Consider the following 12137-nt stretch of genomic DNA (forward strand, 5'->3'; position numbering starts at 1 on the left):
ATTTAAAGAGAAAGTAACACGAGGAAGAAGAAAAATCATAGTTTGTTTGGTTCAACTTGACCTTCTCATCTAATTGGATCTGAATTCAAGCCATGATTTACATAACTTCAAGCCTTCTCATCTATTTGTTTGGTTCTTGGTTTCAAATACACCATTTTAAAAATTTTCTGGAATTTTAGTTGGGTCCAACCAGATAAGATGACAACGGCAAAACGAAATATGTCAGTTAGGATTTTCATAACTTTTTTTTTTTAAATTGATGATCAAAACTAGATAAAATCAAAACAAGAGTAATCAAATTTATAGTTTACCCTAAACATTATTAAAGACCCTTATATCAACAACTTAATCCATAAACTAGATGGTATATGTTCCTACCAACTATATTTTCAACGACACAACAATATAACCTGAATGCATATATCATATATGGCCTTCGGGTTTGTTCCTTTGCGGAACCAGTGGTCTTCTGCAAGAACATCCTGCTCATAGAGAGACCTAACCATCTCAGTGAATAGTTTCATCAATTTTGCGTTACCATAGCATTGCATCCTCAGTATGGAGATGGGAGAGTGGAGCTGGAAGAGAAAGATCAGTCAAATAGTGGTCATACGGTGCCAGATTAACAATTAATATGTCACATCAGCTTTTCGTCACCACTGTCATGGCTTTAACGACAAGTGACCAATTTATTACAAATCAATAACATTAGTGACCAATTTATTACTTTTAAAACTTCAGTAGATAAAACAAAAATTTACTCAAACATTAATAACCATTTGTATAGTTTACCCTAAAATATAATAAATAATAAATATAGTTTTAAATTATCTAAAATATATAATAAAAGATCTCATTAAATTTAATTACAAATAATAAATAAAACATTAAAGATTTATAATAATTAAAATTTCTCGTATTAAACTCGTATGAAATTTTTGATTACGTTCTCTTTATTAGAATAGAAATATCTTTAATTTTTGACTTTGATTAAAGCATTTAAAGATACATTTGAAAGGTAATTACCAGTCAATACCCATGAGAAGAGTTAATGATCGTATCGTTTTTGTTAAAATGTCTTAAACTTCCAAAAATAATCATTGTTTAAATAAGTATATCTTAAATTTCTTACGTCTAACCGAGACATTCAAAGATGCATCAGAAAGATAATGTCTTTTAATTCAGAAATATTTTGATTTCATAAAAAAAAAACATCACAAGTCGGTTCATGTTCTGATCTTCAAAAATAACTTTTTTTTTTGGGTCTAATATGACTTTGATTTACAGATCCTATACTCATGACAAAAGTGCAATGAATGGTGGAGACCATCTCCTACGACTTTGAAGCAACTTAGGGGGTTTTCTCAGCCTTAGTAGATAATGTAGGGTCATATTGCACGACCCCTGAGATATTTATTAAAGAAGAAAAGTTTTATAAAGATATAAAATCAAATTACTTGTCTCTCGAATCAATTCAAGCAACTTTCCCTGAAGTAAATTAGAGGGCACATATTTTAGAGAAATGAATAAATAGTATGGTACTAAAAAATATCTTCCATAACAACTTCTACACTAAAACCATACATGATTTTGCCAAACATAAGTTCCATGCATGAAGAATTTCAACACAATCTGACTTTCATCAAAAGAAGAAAAAAAAGAAAAAAAGGGGGGGGGGAGGGAGGTTGGTGACAGAACACCTGTATAGCTACTTAGAGTGGGCAAACACATCTCACTAAATTCATTGGTTCTATAGATGATAATAGGATAGTTTCGTAATGCTAACTGTCAATGAAATCCAGTAGAAAAATAATATTCTCTCTGCTCCAAATACATGATACCAAGATTATTCCCTGTGAAAATACATGAAAGAAATTAGTTATAAGTTCAAGAAATCCCAACTTAACATAGTATCCTAGTTAATTCAATCCATAATGTTACAGCAACATGATACCAAGTCATAAAACAAATCTAATGATATCTTAAGATCAAGCAAAGCATAAACTAAACAAGCCGGTATGCACATGCTGAATGAAAAATTTATCGAAGGTTTACTTGGAAGGGGTAAATAAGTGCAAACACCAAAATCACACATGAAGGTGGCCCAAAGCTTTGATAAATCAGTTTACCAGAGTTCAACAGATATGCCTTGTCATGAATACAAATTATTTAATTGAAGTTCATGCACATCTGGTTCCATACAATACAGGGAGACACCAAAATGTATCCAGGCAATGAGAATTCCATCTTCAATAGTTTTAAACAAACAAATCACTATTGAACACAAAAAAGATTGGAAGAACCAATCTTCATCATTTCTTGCATACAGGTGAAATGGTCGTTTCATGTGTCACTTTGAGGACACTTTAAGATAACCTTTTTCACCTTCAATGGTGGCTTCAAAAAGGAAAGCACCTCAATCGGAACACAGATTGTCCAGAAACAAATCTTCATCAGCCATCTCACACAGTGCAAACCTTGTTTTTCATATAATATTGATGATCTTTTAAGCTGATATACTACAATCTATAGGAGAGACAGTCAGGATTAGTTGTATCAACTATCAAGATCAAGATTGATTGCAAATTCTTTTCTGGTCTCTCAAGAAATCTCTGACAGGTGTTTTAGATGATCTCTATACAGCACAAGCCTATCACGAGATTCATGGAATTATACTAAATTCAATCATATGGCCTAATATATGATGTATATCTAGACAGGAAAATAAAAGGATTAATAAACAAATGTGCATTCCTAGATAAGAACAGAAAAAATATATACCAAGAGTGTAAAGCATACAGTGAAATATGATTACTCACAACAATCAAAGATAGCAGAATAATTAAGGCATAAGTAATTAGTAATCAATTATCAAAACGAAACATGTCAGTTACTCTATTTGTTCCATCACACCCAAGTACAACTAAAGAGAAGATCAATTCATGAGGAAATAGTTTGATATGAACATGTAACGGTATTAAGTTGTGATAAATTCTATGATAAGGTTCAGAATAGCTTAGCAAGGCATGTTCAATATAGCATAGACCTATAGCAAGGCATGAAATTCAGTAAAACATGAAGCCTTGCCATCTACTGAAGCCACCAAAGTCTGCATTATGAGGAGACTAAAAAATTATATTAAAAAATGGAATCAAATCAAACAAAACAAAACGAACATGACATTCAAATCGGAAAATGTTATATAATAAGAACATGAAATAAAACTCTAATTTATAAATAAATAACTAAACCCCAGAAATAACTTACCACTTAATGAGCCATCCAAAGAGGAAATGCTGCATAATAGGAACCTTTTCCAGCACCTCAGCTTTATACATCTTAAGCATCCCACCATTCACCTTCTTCCAATGAGGCACTGCACTTATATCATCCAACAGGGGTGAATGCTCTGCAAACGGACCTTTTTTCACCTTCTTTATAAACCCAGTACACGAGAGATACATATATTCACTCGAAAAGTTCTCCAAAATATCCTCATTATGAATCGATTTCGGCTTCATATACTTATGATCAATCAATTGTGAACTCCCAAATATAAACGGCAAGAAATGGTAATCATCTAAACCCCAAACCCCGTGTGACCCCGCCGGTTCCAAGCAATAAACAAGCTGAAGCTTCCTCATTAAGTCTATATATTGACAAAAACTCTAGCCACCACTGCTTGGTAATCTTCTTCCATAATTACCCCCATTCTGGCTAAGCAATATAACCAGGCTGCAAAATTGGTTTCGTGTCCCGTTCCATAATCTATTCGGCTCGAGTTTCCAAAGCCGTCAGAGAAGTAAGGGACTATTTCGATCGTTGAGGGTTTGAGATCGTCGGGGAGGAACTGTCGCATGAGGGATTCCGCGTTTTCAGTTAATCGTTCGTGCCAGGTTCGATAAGAGATGTTACCGTATCGAGAGGTTTGCTGAAAGGGTGGGATTTGATCGACCCAAAGAGATAGGTTTTCAATTATGGAAACGATTTTGGACACAGTGAGGGATTCGTGGCATGGGTCGGAGATTTTACGGCCTCGGATCGATTCCGACAAGGCGACGATGAAACCCAGGAAGTTTTTAGAAGTAGGGGAGTCGTGGAACTTGCGGATGTCGTCTGGGGATGTGATTTTTTTGGATGGGATTTGGAAATGAAAAGGTGGAGTGATGGTGGGAACTTTTTGGGATTGAGGGACGGGAGTTAGGATAATGGCTTGGGTGTTGTTCGGAGGCAGGTTCAAGGCGGGAGCTCGAATAGGTCGGTATGCAGGGGGAGAAGAAAGGTCGGGCCAGGAAGTTGAGGATTGGGTTGGTGGCGCGTAGGTCGTTGAGCCGCCGCACTTGCAGCGAGTTCCCGTGACGGGGATGGAAGTGGAGGGATGAGAGTGAGTGTGAGAGGCTTCGTCTTGTGGGGATCGCGGCGGCGGCGGTTCCATGGCGGTGGCGAAAAAATGTTTGAAACAAGGAAGGTTCCGGATGATCGTTGGAAAATTACGGGTAAATCAATGTTCCTTCAAAATGATTGAAAATGCTCTCTTTTAGTTTGTGATCGGCGAATTTTCCAGACCAAAACCAGATGTTTGCATTTGTATTGGGCTACGTAATTGAAACGGTCCACAGGTGCCTATTTGAAAAGCTCAAGGCCTAATTGATAGTTCGGCTTTATGATTGACCCATTTGAAATGATTCATACATACATACACACACATAAAATCGTTAATTGTTCTGAATATGACCATTAGCCAAATATTCTTTTTGACTGCTGCTTTTTGTTGAAAGTTCTACAAAGTGGCCAGACCTTTACCAACTCTTATATTTGCTAATTTTGATTTTTGGCCATATTTTGACTCCTATGTGTGACTTGTGCAAAGATTATTGTGTTTGAGCTTTTGGTAAATCAACTTTTATGCTAAATGTGTGCTAGAGATGGTATTTTCTTTATTGAAGTTGATAGAGTTCTAAAGCCTGGTGGATACTTTGTATGGACTTCACCTCTTACCAATGTTCAGAGTTTTCTTCGTAACAAAGAGAAGCAGAAAAGGTGGAACTTTGTTCGTGATTTTGCAGAAAATCTCTGCTGGGAATTATTGTCTCAACAAGATGAAACTGTTTTATGGAAAAAGACCAGTAAAAGGAATTGTTACAATTCCCGGTAAGGCAGTTTTCTAGATTTACATTCATTTTCTTCAAAGATGGATGTATTTTGATCATATGAATTATTCGAAATCCTAATAACTTAATCATTTATGTGCAGGAAGCCTGGTTCTGGTCCTCCTATTTGTAGCAAAGGACAAGATATTGAATCTTCATATTATCGCCCTCTACAGAACTGTATAGGTGGCACGCATAGCCGCCGATGGCTTCCTATTGAGGAGAGGCCAACCTGGCCTTCTAGGTCTAACTTGAACAAGAATGAACTAGTTCTATATGGTAATTTGATGTTCTTTACATATGTTAGAAGTAACAATTCCTTTATGTAGGCAATGACATGAGAAATGTTTGTCACTTTGATTTAATTTTGCTGATGTTTTTTATATTTTGGCAGGAATACACTCAGAAGAACTCAATGAGGATACCGCAAACTATAAAACAGCTGTTCGTAATTATTGGTCTCTTCTGTCACCCCTAATATTCTCGGATCATCCAAAGAGACCTGGTGATGAGGATCCCTCTCCTCCTTATAACATGCTCAGGAATGTGTTAGACATGAATGCTCGCTATGGTGGTTTAAATGCTGCTTTACTATAAGCAGGGAAGTCTGTTTGGGTTATGAATGTAGTCTCGACAAGTGGACCCAACAACCTTTCCCTCATTCTTGACAGGGGCTATGTTGGTGTACTGCATGATTGGTAATTTTCTTCTCTATCTAAATATTTTTTTTATCATTTTTTCATGTAATATATCCTTTTAGTTATAATTCCAATGTTGTCAAATAATACGATTTTCAGCAACTTAAAATATGCTTTTCTAAAATGGTTTGGCTGTCTTCACTGAAACTTTAATGAAGGTGAAGACATCATGTTGCTTTTGTTTCACAGTTGATTAGCTGCTCTTACATTTAAAGATGTGAAACGTTTTCCATTAAAGCTTTTATGATCAACATATGCTTTTCCTTTTTTGTGTTTTTATTCATCTAACGATCCATCTGTATCACTTTTAGGTGTGAAGCATTTCCAACATATCCTAGAACCTATGATATGGTTCATGCAGAAGGACTTATATCCCTCGAGAGCAGTCAACATGGAAGATGCACCATGCTTTTTATATTCACTGAGATAAACCGGTTGCTTCATCCTGAGGTACTAGGACCAAGCTATCAATTAGTCGAATCTAACCACCTTTAGCTCCTTTTATGGTTACTTTCTACAGTTTCTCTATTCCTGAAATGGTATAATAATTACAGTAGGTGTATATAATAATTAAAAAGTACTGTTTTAGAGCCAAAGCGTCCATCTGTCCCATATTACTTCTTTATCACATGCCGCTCTTAATTTAGCTATGTTGCATAACGATTATCTTAAAGATTGTTAGGGATGTTTGCTGGTTTTTATGTTTAAACGAAGTCCTGTTTTTGGACAAATTTTAGAAGCACGAGTCAGCTATATTAGGCAAATTGCTTTGAGTATATTTCTTACATATATGCCAATGAGTACCCTGCAAATATCGTAGATCTTTTTTTCTCATAAACCTAAATGATTGATGTTTTTCCATCCAAAGAGTGTTAAAGAGCAAATGAATTGTTTAAAAACCCTACATCCTAAACCCATTCTATCAAACAGTACAGATCATATCATCTTCTACCGTTATGTTCTAATATATGATGAGTTGGATGGTTGGTGCAGGGTTGGGTGATAATCCGTGACACCGCTAACAACACGGTTGAAGTGGGATGCCAGAGTTGTAGAAATTGAAAGTACCAGCGAGGAAAGACTCCTCATCTGTCAGAAACCTTTCTTTAAGAGGCAAGCAATTTCTACCTTGGAATTCAAACTTATAATGTGCACGTTAACTAATCTTCATAATTCATAAAGCTCTACCTTGGAAGTGGATATACCATATGTTTTGAACAGGAAGAAGAAAGAGAAAGTGAATCTTGACGAGACCAACGATGATGACAACTCCTATGGAGCCGTAAGGCAAACATAGGGCATTCTCGATCGAGGCATCATTGCAAGTGAGAAACTATAGGGTCAGATTTAACATTTTCATGTTTGTCTCGTTATAAATATACAACTACATGATTAAGATTGTGAAAGATGATTTACAGAATAAGCAAGTGCTAATGGCTGTGCAGTATAGATTAAAGAAGAAAAAAAGTTCTTGACAGTGTCATTTATGATTTTATGATTCTCTACGTTACCATTTATATCCAATGGAAACTCCTGTTGAACAGTGTTCTCACGTCTCGTTCGATCCATCTCTGCATATAGGGAAGCTGATCATTAAAAATTGAAGAAACGAATGCATGTGATACAGTTTTGGTGCATTGAAGGGAAAATTCTTGTACATGCAACATGAATTTCAGTATTTTATTCGGTTTTTAATTATAATACTACATATTGTATTTACAATTATTTATCGGTTAATGTTTAAGATCGGATACTGGTTTTTTAATGTCCAATATAACTTGTTTATTTCTTAGATTTTTTTTTATATTTGTTCTCAAAACATATTCTGTAATTAAAATAAATTTAGTGAGATTTAAACTTTAAAAGGCTGAATTAAATATAAACAATCACATAAATATTCTAGCTCATGAACTTGTATATTTTATAATATCCTTTTTTGTAGGATGATCAAAACACGATCTGTTTAAAAAAATTAAAATTAAAATATTTGATTTTTCAAAACAACATAAATAAAAAAAAATGATTTGTTAGAATTTAAGTTGAATTGAGTTTTTACAATTCGAAAATATGATCAACACATGTTATATGAAAACTCTTCAAATGAAAAAAATAATTACACAGTCACTAATATTATCATTTTACAATAAACCAGACATTAACAACTGTTACCTCAATTACGAAAGACTAATGTGGGGTTGATCCAAGCCCTTGTATTGTAGCTGTATACCTTTTCATCTACTTTTAATGCTTGTAGGTTCTTGTTTCCTCCCAAGATTGGCCGGAGGATGCTGGTCTGGTTTGTGCTTAAGCTCATCGTCAGGAACCTTTTCATCCGCAGGTATGATCAAGTTGCTGTTATTATTCTCTCCTAATCCCTTTACTTTTGTTTTTTTTTAGTTTTTTTTGTGACATGTATGTATTTCCACGCACGATTGTTGACTCCAAAATTTACCATCCAATGGGTTGAGGGGGTGGACGAGGACAATCGTTCCCTGAAATTTTCAAATTCTCTTATATTTTAAATTTTTTTATATATTTTTTTATTGATTATCTATTTTCGTCCCCTCAAAATTCTATAAACTCGTTATCCTCTAAAATTTTATACGTTCATCCCTTAGCATAAAATTATACACCTATCCCTCGCCTAATGGAGTTTGACTTCTACTTAAGCTGGGATTCAGGTTTGATTTGTTTCATTTCTACACTCGAATGTTTATCTGTGTTTTCTTTTATAGTTTAGTATATGTTTCTGTTATATTTTATCTACCTTGAAAAACATGGAACAAACCGACCAGCTCTTTACCATGTACTATAGGATGAGAACAAGTTTATAGCTGATGCATTGCAATCTCTGCTATACGTATGTTCTATCCCTAATCTTTATGATTCCGATTTCTATTTCGTCATGTTTCTTCAGCAGATATTGTTCACTACACACAAACCAAATGACTTCGATAAGTAAATGAATGATTATTGATTATTATTTCTAGAGATTCTGGTTCTAACACGATGTCTATGAAGAGGTTAAGGGGCACGTTTATGCAGTGGTACAGAGATTCGCAGCAACAGTCTCCCTCGCTGTCGGGTCAGAGCAGCAATGAGTGCTGCAACTTAAGGGTTTTGGACAGGAGATTTCTAACTTCCAATGTGAGGGAGGGTGACGATAGATGGGCAACATAGCACCAAGTCGAATACCAGTAGGGATGGTAGTGGGCTTTGGTTCCCAAGAAGGGGCTCAAGGCTTTTAGTAAAGGGAGAGGAGGTGCATACGCCGACGAGCTGGCAACTTGATGATGAATATGGTTGTGGTTTTCCATAGTATTGAGTTGAATGGCGGTGAAGACAATGAGGCACAGACAGTTCCCGAAATCTTGAAATTTAACTTTGAAAAATAGACAAAATGTTTATTTTCTCTACCAATAATAATAATAACAATTATAATATTACTTGAAATATCTAAAAGATTTTGAACAAATATATACATCAATGAGATAAAGAATTTGATTAATTTTTTTATTATATTTTATTTTAAGTAAAATGAATTAAAATCATTAAGAATAATCTAAAATTACCAAAGGAAGAGATGATAAGATTACCACTTCATTACAAAATTTTGAGAAATAATATCACATTCCTGACTTAGGATCTTACTCTTCATGCAAACATAAGAATGTGACATGAGAATATAAGATTACCCTTTGATCTGAGGATAGATTTCTTGACGACTTTGTTCAGAATGCATTAATAAAAATTTAAATCCCTAAATAAATAAATAAAAAAGGGACCTTAAAGCTTTGGTTATGACCAAATTCAGGCAAAGGCTTAAAGCACAAGTGTGATTATAAATTGAAGAGGTGAAAACAAAGTGTAAAAAGCCAATCACACATGGAAAACGCAAGCTGAGAACCAAAAACTGACACACAATAAGAGAATATCATATTCAATTGTGTTTAAACACAAGAGAAAGCAGAGTAAGTCTGCAAGCCATAAGTCACAAATACGAGTATTAATACGACTTGAAAAGAGGTCACTCTATCGGCAAACCCTTTTCTATCGCGATAAACCAGCCTTAAAAGAATTGTCTTCCATCGGATTAACTCTGAATAGATGGACCAAAATCAATAAAGTAACTAACATTTGCACCAAAAAAGATATCTAACATTCCATAAAAAAATCACCAAAACAGCTAAAATTTTAAACATTTCTTACCTCTGCCTGATGTTCATCGCCCTTTGATTTCTCACCTGGAATATGATTTGCAAACAGAAAAGTATCAGTAGCAGTTGACAAAAGAGATTAGAAGGCGAGCTTATACTTCTTGAAACAAGGGATAAATATATAAAATTCACTCGGACAATAAGCAAACCATGGCAATTAAACATACACTATATTCATTGACTAAATCATAGCCAAACACACATGCAAAGCATTTACCTCCTTCCTCTGGCAGATCTGAGGTCCACAAGGTGAGATTATCCCTGAGAAGTTGCATAATTAGGGTGCTATCCTTGTAAGATTCTTCATTAAGGCTATCGAGCTCAGCAATAGCCTCATCAAAAGCTTGTTTAGCCAGATGGCAAGCCCTGCCCAAATGTTGCATCACATTAGATAGAAAGTAGCTTCTAAAGTGGAACTTGTATCAATAACTTCATGCCTCATCTATAGTTGCTAAAACATGTAAACAACAAATGAACGGCGATTAAGGAAACTATTCCTGAAATTATCACTAAATGAAGCATGGTCATCATTGTCCCCAATAAACCGAAAATTTTCAAATAGATTCATGCATGTGTGTCTACATATGAAGAGAGGAAGGGGGGGAGAGAGAGGGATGCACTCCAACCTCTCAGCAGAATTTAATATCTCATAGTAGAACACAGAGAAGTTCAAAGCCAGGCCAAGTCTAATTGGGTGAGTTGGAGGCAAATCAGAATTTGCAGTAGTTGTGGCAGCCTACAATACAAATAACAACAAACACCTGTCAACTTTGTAATATGAAATCAAAATAAAGGGCAGATGAAGGGAAGAAGAGAGCAAAAACAACAAAAAGAAAAGGGGGGCTGGAGAGTTCCATGCACCTCATAAGCCTTAAGCGACTGATCGGCAGCTTCTTTACGATCATCCCCTGCTTTAAATTCTGCCAAATAACGAAAATAATCTCCTTTCCTGTAATAATGGGAACATATAAGACATAATAAAACTATTTCCTTTAAAAACATATAGGCAAGATAATCCTCACATCTTATAGTAGAAAACAGTTGATTCCCCTGTTGAGGAAGATGGAATGAGATGCTTATCAATGACGGATAGTATATCATTGCAAATCTTTGCTAGCTCATCTTCAACCTTCTGCCGGTACTCCTTTATCCTCTTCACATTTTGTTCATTACCCTTAGCCTCTTCCTTCTGTTCGATCGAAGACAATATCCGCCATGATGCCCTTCTTGCTCCAATCACATTCTTATATCCCACAGATAACAGATTCCTCTCCTCCACAGTCAGTTCAACATCCAACTTAGCAACACTCTTCATGGCCTCAACCATTTCTGCAATAACAAGGTTTCTAAAATCTCAAAACAGATCTCAGATAAGCTAAAATTCCAACAAATTATAAGATGAAAACACCCGTGTTGAACTCTCTAGCTTTATGCATGTTTCGACTACTTATAAATAAGCAGCAACTTAAAAACAAAACACATTTCAAACATAAATAATCACATGAAAATAAAAGCAAACATTTTTTTGTACTCTATTCAAGTTTTGAACTTTAATAAGCCAAAATACTAGCAACTGCTTTGATCAGATCCAACTTTTTTGCTACTAAATAAGTTCATCTCCTTTTTTTCTTTTTTGGTCATCTACCTACTGCTAAAACTGACAAAAAAAGATACTTTTCAACAAAAAAAATGAAATCCTTTATTTTTACCATCAACTTCATTACTCATTTTCAGTATATCATCAAATCAAAACTAAAGCCTTTACTATCCTCTACATCACAGATCACAGATCATTAAGCTAAAAAACGGAGTAAAAAGGGGGAAGAAAAACTACAATCTAAATCAGATATTTATCATAGGATTAAAGATTTTGAAAAGGAAAATAAGATTTACCGTCATATCTTTCAGCTTGCTCGGCGAGTCTTGCCAAGTAAACTTGTTGCTCCCTTTCCATGTTCGTCACTTCTTTCTCCGCCTTTGTCTCTTTCTTTTGAGTCTTTGCTCTTTAGGGATTGCGGCTTTGGGGGAGATGAAGGTAAGGAGGGTAATAAAGCCGCCTTTTAGAAATGAAT

The 12137-nt window shown here is 35.0% G+C and overlaps 2 protein-coding genes and 1 pseudogene across 2 annotated transcripts; 1 reads left to right on the forward strand and 2 right to left on the reverse strand.

Moving 5' to 3' along the window:
- Positions 1–108: 108 nt before the first annotated feature.
- LOC120195623 lies at positions 109–4491 on the reverse strand (annotated as a pseudogene).
- Positions 4492–4792: 301 nt separating this feature from the next.
- On the forward strand, positions 4793–6241 carry LOC120195633 (probable pectin methyltransferase QUA2). Its single transcript, XM_039197597.1, has 4 exons — positions 4793–5151; positions 5254–5429; positions 5545–5848; positions 6160–6241. Exons 1-3 carry the CDS (start codon positions 4913–4915, stop codon positions 5745–5747), a joined length of 618 nt encoding a protein of 205 aa, XP_039053528.1. The 5' UTR covers positions 4793–4912; the 3' UTR covers positions 5748–5848; positions 6160–6241.
- Positions 6242–9763: 3522 nt separating this feature from the next.
- LOC120195647 (14-3-3 protein 7-like) lies at positions 9764–12099 on the reverse strand. Its single transcript, XM_039197607.1, has 7 exons — positions 11959–12099; positions 11088–11394; positions 10927–11014; positions 10692–10801; positions 10283–10431; positions 10058–10092; positions 9764–9947 (listed from the first exon to the last, which is right to left on the reverse strand). Exons 1-7 carry the CDS (start codon positions 12017–12019, stop codon positions 9942–9944), a joined length of 756 nt encoding a protein of 251 aa, XP_039053538.1. The 5' UTR covers positions 12020–12099; the 3' UTR covers positions 9764–9941.
- Positions 12100–12137: the final 38 nt, after the last annotated feature.

This window comes from Hibiscus syriacus, unplaced genomic scaffold, assembly GCF_006381635.1.
Source record: "Hibiscus syriacus cultivar Baekdansim isolate YM2019G1 unplaced genomic scaffold, ASM638163v2 tig00004620_pilon, whole genome shotgun sequence".
In the NCBI taxonomy this organism is placed as follows: Eukaryota; Viridiplantae; Streptophyta; class Magnoliopsida; order Malvales; family Malvaceae; genus Hibiscus; species Hibiscus syriacus.